Source organism: Bidens hawaiensis, unplaced genomic scaffold (assembly GCF_021521415.1).
Source record: "Bidens hawaiensis isolate Kalapana, Puna unplaced genomic scaffold, B.hawaiensis_p1.1 tig00003902_1, whole genome shotgun sequence".
Taxonomy (NCBI): Eukaryota; Viridiplantae; Streptophyta; class Magnoliopsida; order Asterales; family Asteraceae; genus Bidens; species Bidens hawaiensis.
In genome coordinates, this window is record NW_027491226.1 from 180177 (window position 1) to 188674 (window position 8498).

An 8498-nucleotide genomic window follows, 5' to 3' on the forward strand; every position below is an offset into this window, starting at 1 on the left:
TGAGTGTTTGAATCGTAGCACTTGGTTTCACCTCTCAATGCCTATCTTATCTCATTTTCATTTTTGTATTGTAAAGGATAATTCATTTATTTCCAGATACCCCCCCTACATTTTGCTTAAACTACATACATACAAATACAATACACCTCTTCTCCATCTTAGTTACAATCAATATTCTTTGCTTAATTTTTTTTCATTTTGTTAGGGTCCTACTATGGACACTCAGACACCCCGTAATACGCCTTGTATAGGATTATACGAGGGTATACGGAGACCCTATGCGGGACGTATTGGGGGGGGGGGGACTCTTTATCGTTTTGTCTTTTGTAAATACATGCTCGACTTCAAAGTCTTCAGGACTAAGGGCCCTGGCTTTTGACCAAGCCGATCGGAATTCGTCTAAACTGATTAGATCGATTTCTTCATTCTGGATTTCAATTCTTTTCTCCATTCTTTTTTCAAAGGGTGAATTTGAAAAGCTAACCGATGAGGTTTTCTTTGTTTTTGTTACAGGCATGGGAAATATAGTAATCCTTAAAGGTATTTCTTTCCTTCCGAATTCTGCTGAATACCTTGTGGCTTCTTGTTGAGCTTGTAACAGAGAGCTGGACTTTTTGTAGGGAACCGTTGTATGCTGAACGTATTTTGAGACAATAGCCCAGTCTTCATAGATTTCTCTGTGGTCTCCATAAAAAATGACGTAGAATCTCATCTTTTGATTTCCTGGAGATGTCACCTTTTGAGCATAGGTGGTTTTAATAGTTTTTGGCAAACTATCAGCCATGAACGGATTTGAGTCGTCTTTACCGGTTTGCTTCCGGATTAGAAGATGATTGTGGCTCATCTTTTGCCATATGTATGCTTTTTCCCAAAGCATTAGGGATCAACGGATTTGATTTTTCTTTACCTTTAGCCGTTTGTAAAGGAATAGATTCTATTTTTAGACTTTCGTCTTCCTGTACAGAATTTATAGTTTTGGCGTTAAGCAATTCATTGTATAACGCGATTTGTTGTCGCACAGCTTGTAATTCTATTAAAAGAATTTTTTCTTTTAGGCGTAGAGCCTTGATTTTTTCTTTCTCTTCTTCCATCACATTTGTTTTCTAAATATGGTTGTGATGAGTTTTGTGAAAGAGACGTATCCTATTTATAAAAAAAGATTACGTCATTGTTTACGCATTTTAAAAGTCACGTGCTAAGCTATCAGCTAGCACGTTTTTTGGTCCTTCAAGATGTTCAATATTAAAGGAATATCTTGAAAACCGCATTTGCCATCTGACGAGGCGTCCTTGTTTGTTATCTCCTGAAATTTTTGTTTTTAGGAAATAAGTTAAGTTTTTATTATCCTTCCTTACCAGAAATTTTACAGGAATTAGATAAATAGAAAATTTTGAAATAGTGTTTTTTACTGCCAGTAATTCTTTTTCATTAATGTGGTAATTCTTTTCAGCTGGTTTGGAACTTCCAGAGGTATATTTACAAATTTCCTCTCTATCAGCTGTTTTTTGCTTTTAAGTCCCCTCCCCAAAAATCATTTGATGCATCTGTCTCAATTATAAGGGAGTCTTCTTTTTTTGGAAGATAAAGTTTTGGAAAACTTTTCAAGTTTTTCTTTATCTTTTTAATGTAATCTGTATCGGATTTTTTCCAATCCCATACATAATCTATTTTTAGTTTTACCTGTAGCGGTTTTCTGAGCTCTGCAAGCTTCGGGATGTAGCTTACTGCATAAGTTAGAACACCCAAAAATCTTTGTAGATGTTTTTATCTTCTAATGTATCTAGAAATTTATGCAAATTCTCCTAAATATGTTTTTAAGGACAATGAGTTCCTTGATCTATTTCAAGACCTAAAAAGTTTATCTTTATTTTAAAAAGATTAGCTTTCTTTTTTGACAAAATTATTCTGTGTTTTTCAATTGTTTTTAGAACTGATAAAACATGAAAATAGTGATGTTACTCAGAGTTAGAAAATATTATAATATCATCTACATAAACGGTACAATAATCTTCTAATCCTCTTAAAGTATTTTGCATATATCTTTGAAATATGCTAGGTGCTTGTTTTAATCCGAAAGGTACTACCTTCCATTGGTAATGACCATCAGGACATGTAAATGCAGTTAGTAATTGAGATTCTTCATCTAACAATACCTGCCAGAAACCACTTTTGCAGTTGAAACTAGAAAATATGGTGTTTCCTCTTAAGAGGGTTAATAATTCTTGTATGCAAGGAAGATTATGACTATTTCCTATTGTTGCTGCGTTAACCGCTTTATAATTTACGACCATGCGCTTTTTTCCTCTTCTTTTGTTAGCTTCGTTTTCAACTAGAAAAGCCGATGAAATATGAGGTGATTTACTTGGAACAATTAATTTTAACTCAAGTAACTCTTTAATTTGTTTGCTAAACTCTTCTCTGTCCCGTGGACTGTATTTCATTTGTTTTACTCTGATTACATTCTTAGGGTCTATTAACTTTATTGACGCTTTCATCCAGTTTTTGGATTTTTCTGGGTCAAAATAGGATTTTCTGAGCATACTTTTTCAAGTAATGCTTCTATTTTTTATTTTTTTTTTGGTATTTTTGTATTTCAAGGAAATACTTTTCTCCTGGTTTTATAACTTCTTGAGTTATATTTGTACCAGGGATTTGTTTTATTTTTGAATCTTTTTTCATTGATTCAAGAAAATCAGGTTTCCCTACCCGAAGTGCTTTAGTGATTTTCTTAATCAGAATCATTTCTTGATTAAGATGAAAAGATATTCTGTTTAACCATTGGGTAAAGGGTTCATACAGCTGACAAAAGTTATTGCCAATCAGCAGATCTATTCCAGATTGCTATTGATAAATGGTAGGAATAGCCGAATAGGGAATGGTTCTCATGAAAAATAAACTATAAGATTTCTACAAACCTTATTTAGTTTAGTTGTTTTTTCATTAGTAATTGTTACTTTAATATCTTTAGGTGTGTTTTTCCAAAGTTCTTCAGGAATAAAAGTATTTGCTTGCTAAACAGAAACTTGCTCCGATGTCAACATAGCAATGTAAAGTTATTGTTTTATATCCTTTAAGGAAAAATTTTCCTTTGATACATATAGAATTAGGATTAGTTATATTAGCATAATCCAATTCTTCTTGTTTTAAAATATTTTGACAAAAATGTAATTTGCCTGATTCATCTTCTTCCCGCTTAGGGGTTGTATGAGTCAGTAGAATCGTCAGAATAGTTGTTTTTGACTGTTAGTGAATATACCTGCATATATCCATCGTAAATATTTTCAGAAGGAAAGTATCCTTCTTCCTCCGCTTCTAGAATAAGCTTTGTTTTCTCTGGGAATTTTTGTCGGTTAGGACATTCGTTGACATAATGTCCCTCCTCAGAACATATCCAACATCTACATTTTTTCTTTCCTTGCGCACAGATCTTTGGTTTTTCTTTTGAAAAGTATTTACTCGGTGTAAATTTTCTTTTCTTGGTTTTCCAAAACCTTCTTTTTGTTTTATACTTTCTTTTATACTTTGTTTTGAAGTATTTTATCTTTGGATGGGTCACATCCAAAGGATAACTGAGGTGTTTCAGTAAAAGTACTGCAATATTTTTTGTTAAATCTTTTTAACTATTTTTGTTTATTGGAGAAATCACAATAAACTACAATTTCTTCTTTAACAATCCTTGTAGCAAATCTGAGAGAATGCATTCTTTTCTTTATTCCATCTTTCTTTGGTTTTTTCTCCTACGATGGGGATTTTCATTAAGTAGGCTTCTATCCAAAAATGATATTCACCCGTACTTAACTTGTACAAGTTTTGCTCAAATAAGCAAGTAAAATCATATAAAAGACATATATCACATAATTGTGCTTTTGTAAGATTTTGCCTTGCTTTTTCCAGCAATTTTTGATTTTCTTGGTCTTTATTTGTAAGAAAATCAAGACCTAAGAACATTATATACATGACATTTATTATCTCATCAAAGAGGTCTATACCGTGCATATTTTCATTCCAGGTTGTACCTTTAATGAAATCTTAAAGAATTCCGGAAGATTTGGGTTCTATTAGTAGTAGTAATGCCTTAGCATTAGAGAACTCTTCTGGATTTTATTGGATAATGAGACTGATCTCACTATTCCATTTGTCTATAACTTCTTTTCTTTTTTCAAGATCGAAAATACAGTCTATTTTAATGGTGTCAATTGCGATTGTACTTCAATTATTAGAATTTGGTATACCTTTGTGATAAGGCATAGAAAATTCTACATTTTTCTTTTTGTGACTAGTATTACTAGTACTAGCTCGATTTGTTCTACTATTGTATATAGGAGTTTCTTCTTCAGAAGAATTTTCATCCTCAGTTATAGGTTCTGGAGTAATTTCTTTCTCCGGTTTAGGTTCTTTTATAGTGAAAACCTGTTCTGGAAAATATTTGTCTCTAAGACTTTTATCTTCATAAAACTTTTGTTCGTATTCTTTATCACTTAATGACATTAATTAAACTAGTTCATGAATTTGCTTAGCTGTGCATGTCTCAAGCTGGCTATCAAAGATTTGTTCTAATTTTTGAGAAATAGAACTCATTTTTTAGTTTTGTTAAGCTCTTGAATTTCCTTTTCAAGCTTTTGCTTTTGCTTTATTAGCTGGTATAGAATTTTTAATTTGTCACCCGGTTGCATATCCCAATTATCTTGAATTATGCTGAATTTTTGAATTATGTGACATTTTTGTATTTGCAGATCAATCTCCAAATTAGCCATTAATGCTCCAAAACACATCACATGGGTTTCAAAGGCTATCACATGATTGCTGACGTTTCATGTCAATTTTTGTCGAGTCTTTTACAATTCTCAAAGAATTAGCAAAATGAGGCGGTGTCTCTAAAATTCCCTTTATCTAAGCCATGCTTTTAGGATGTCTAAATATCAAACAGATTTTATACTTTGCATGTCAAAAAAAAGTTTTTCAAGCCGTGCAAACAGTTTGTCAGTCTTTTTTATCTTACAAAAAAATTGTCTACATCTCACTCTCCCCATAAGCTAACTATAGTTTGCTATGAATACATTTATTTGTTACGGTGGTTGAATGTACGAAGCTCAGTTACGTATTATTGTAGACACAAATTAAATTATTATTAAATAATGGGTTTGCTATTTACTAAAAATAATAGATTTGAAAAAGAATAAGGCGTCCTGAATAAAATTGATGTGATAAATTGATGAGCTAAGCTACCCACATATAGAATGCACTTCAAGTTTTAAGTAAAGAGTCGAGTCGACAACTCGACATGCGCAATTAAACTAAATCTTTAGTTGTGTCTCTAAAGTACAAGCTCAGAAGCACCCGGAGGCTCAAGATTAATATTTGGTAAGGTTGTAGTAAATGGGTTAAAATGTCTCAAAATTGGTTGATAGCCAAGGGAAGACTTTATAAAATAACTTTTTCACATCTAAATGTAAACAAGTTAAACATGTCACCCTAACCTTAACATGTTATATCCGAAATTCGCACCCTCTTTTTCAAGATTAAAGCTTTGTTTGTGCATGTGTTAGAAACCAGGTTCCGAAATTCGGTTAACCTCAAGAATTGCATGACTGTTTGGCTTTGATTACTATCATTAAAACCAACAAACATCCTATCTTCATTAAGGTACATACAATGTTGTTCACTCTTCATTACCAGAGTCATGATCTTCGTCTTCATTTTCAGAACTATCTTCCTTCCTACTTTCTTCATGATTGCCTGCTTCCACCTTCATCTTCTTTTCTTGTTTCTTTTGTTTTTTCTTTTGCCGTTTCAGACGCTTTTTTGCAGTCCGCTCTTCTGTTGCTTTTAACCTTTCTTCTCTACGCTTATTAAACTCGGCCACTTCTTTCCTTTTTTGGAAGTCAACATCCATTCTTGCAAGTCGGTCTTGTTCTCTCCGTCTCATCTGTCGGTACTGTTACAACACGGTAATTAGTAATTAGTAACGAAATATAAATGGATAAACTGATATCAATACATGAACATGTTCAGACGGAGATACTGATCAGGTACTATTGAGTCGACTAAGACCAAGCCCACAAATTTCGCATCCCTAACTTTAATGCTTTAAAGTTGGTATAAAATGTGCATAAAAAACACTTAAAAGAGTTGTTGAACACACGGCTCATATGTGTTTATCGTGACTGTTCCACATCACTTAAAACTTTTCTGTTGACGTTTTCTCGTCAAACCTTCTTCTCCAGCAGTTGATTACTGATAAAACAGATTTCTGCTGATCTTAATCAGCTTATGGTCAAACAACAGCTCCTGTTGACCTAAGCTGACCAGCAAGGGTTGACCGACGGGAGTTGAATGGCGATTTTATTGATCAGCAAACTTGATTGACAATAGTGGAGGAATGGTACTGAGGCAACCAGAAAACACAAGCACAAGTGCAAATATAAAACTGAAAATAAACGGGACACAAGATATAACATGGTTAGGTCTAATCTGACCTACGTCCAAAGGGCTGCAACTAGCGAGGTTTATCATTGAGGTGATGAATCCAATTACAAGTATAATAGCATCTATTTATAGCACTAGGATTAGGGTTAGTGGCTTTTCTAATCAAGCCAATGCAAATATGGCAACCTGCCAGATTTCCGTATTGCCGGCTTCCCTTTTTTGTGATTGTGAAGGCGCCACATCCAACATTTACAGCATACATCTTTGATAAATGTCTACAGTACACTTGAGCAAAGCATGCACTAATTGACTCCAAATAAAATGGTATATAACACGAATTGATTCAAGTATTGTTTATATCCACGGGTTAGGGACGGTGTCAAAGCTTCGTCTCAACCGTCAGATAAAGATTTTTTTGGGTTTTTGGGGATTAGATTTATCATTTTCGAGACATTTCTTTGATTTCATGGATTTTAGAGTGATTTAGATCGGTTAATATTGCTCACAGTTTCAATCATCACGCAAAAGTAAAGAAATGAAAAAAGCTTGGTTAATTTAGTAAATCCGATAGTATTGGTTTCAAGCTAATAAGATCTGGTTGCTTTATTCAGACGTGTTTTTACACAAAAGTAAATTTTACGTACCTGATGGAAGTCGCCGGAGCCAGAACCGGCAGAGCTACCGGAGGTATTGTTCACACGAACAGGAACGCAATCGATGATGCGACGGAGCTTCACCTCGATGTCCTCCTCTTCCTGCTAACGGAGGAGCAGTGTATTCCACCACATCCCTTGTTGTTGACGCAATTTGTAAGTCTCCCGACGACATTTTCTACCACAAACCCATAAATAGTCAGTTTGGATGGATGTTAAAGTAATCCGATAAGTTATTCTTAATTATGTCTAGTCATTCTTAATTATGTGTAGTGGTTTGAATGAATGTTCAAGTAAACGATCATTGGTCATCAATAAAGAAATGTTGTTAACCAATAATTGTCTTTGTATTTACACTTACAAAGAATATACAGATCAACTCTCTATTTGTAACAGAAATCACAAATCTTCTCTGTAATGAATGCATAAAGTTTATTTATAGCATATACATTATCTTAGTAGAGATCATTATTTTTCTATTTAGCTTTATCTTTAACCGGGGTAGAGATCACATACACAAATCTCCTTAAAACTTAGACAACGCGGTGTGGCTGAGGCAAGCTCACAGAATGGTCCCACGTGGCTGGCTGTCTCACTACTAATGATGGACAGGAAACATTGCGCCCCCTCCCCTTGGTCACTAGTGACGGGGTGCCATTGTGCCAATGAGGGTGGACACGCGGGTCAATGGACCCTTCATCCATTCAGCTTTTTATTTTTTCTGTTTCTTTTTATTTATTTATTTATTTAATTAATTAAATAAAATATAATGGTGAAGAATAAAATATAACATGGGTTGAGTGGTAAGATTGAATGATGAAGGCAAAATTGACATGATAAATGATGGAGAATGAACAAATAAACTATAACACATACCCTTAGTCAAATATATGCAAGAATAAATATAGGTATCTATATATTCGTGTATGGCCATCATCTTTCTTACCAAACTACCAAAGCGACATATCTTTTTCATATGTCATTTAACTAGGGTATCCACATAGGATGCTAAGTATACAATTTCTATAAATAAATTATCCACCTAATAAATAATTTAATTTTAAACATTCACTCTTTAAGTTAGAGAATGTTTCAAAATAAATGGTTATAATCACCATTTATTGAGTAACAAAAGAAATTAATTGTATTTATTGTTATTTTCTAAAATTTGAGACTTTGTTATTTTATTTTTTTTATCTTGGGAAATTATTTATGAACGTTTGGACTGGATGTATGGATGTTTGGATTGAAATGGTGGTTTTAAGTCATGAAGTTTGGATTTTATTGCTGCTTTATTAAACGGTTTAATCAAAATTATAATTGTTATATTCATATTTGTACCATTCTTTATGTTGTATGCTTATATGTTTTATAATTTCAATAAAAATAGTTTTATAGCATACAACTTATGTTACAACA

The 8498-nt window shown here is 33.2% G+C and overlaps 1 protein-coding gene across 1 annotated transcript; it reads right to left on the bottom strand.

Moving 5' to 3' along the window:
• Positions 1-5552: 5552 nt before the first annotated feature.
• LOC143624632 (uncharacterized) lies at positions 5553-7783 on the bottom strand. Its single transcript, XM_077095211.1, has 4 exons — positions 7646-7783; positions 7441-7491; positions 7071-7181; positions 5553-5935 (listed from the first exon to the last, which is right to left on the bottom strand). Exons 1-4 carry the CDS (start codon positions 7781-7783, stop codon positions 5660-5662), a joined length of 576 nt encoding a protein of 191 aa, XP_076951326.1. The 3' UTR covers positions 5553-5659.
• Positions 7784-8498: the final 715 nt, after the last annotated feature.

Coding starts and splice junctions, on each gene's coding strand:
- LOC143624632 (XM_077095211.1), bottom strand. CDS start 7,783: ATGGATGAAGGGTCCATTGACCCGCGTGTCCACCCTCATTGGCACAAT. Junction 7,492..7,645: donor CAGCCACGTGGGACCATTCT/GTGAGCTTGCCT, acceptor CATTCATTACAG/AGAAGATTTGTGATTTCTGT. Junction 5,936..7,070: donor GCTCCGGCGACTTCCATCAG/GTACGTAAAATT, acceptor GTGTTGTAACAG/TACCGACAGATGAGACGGAG.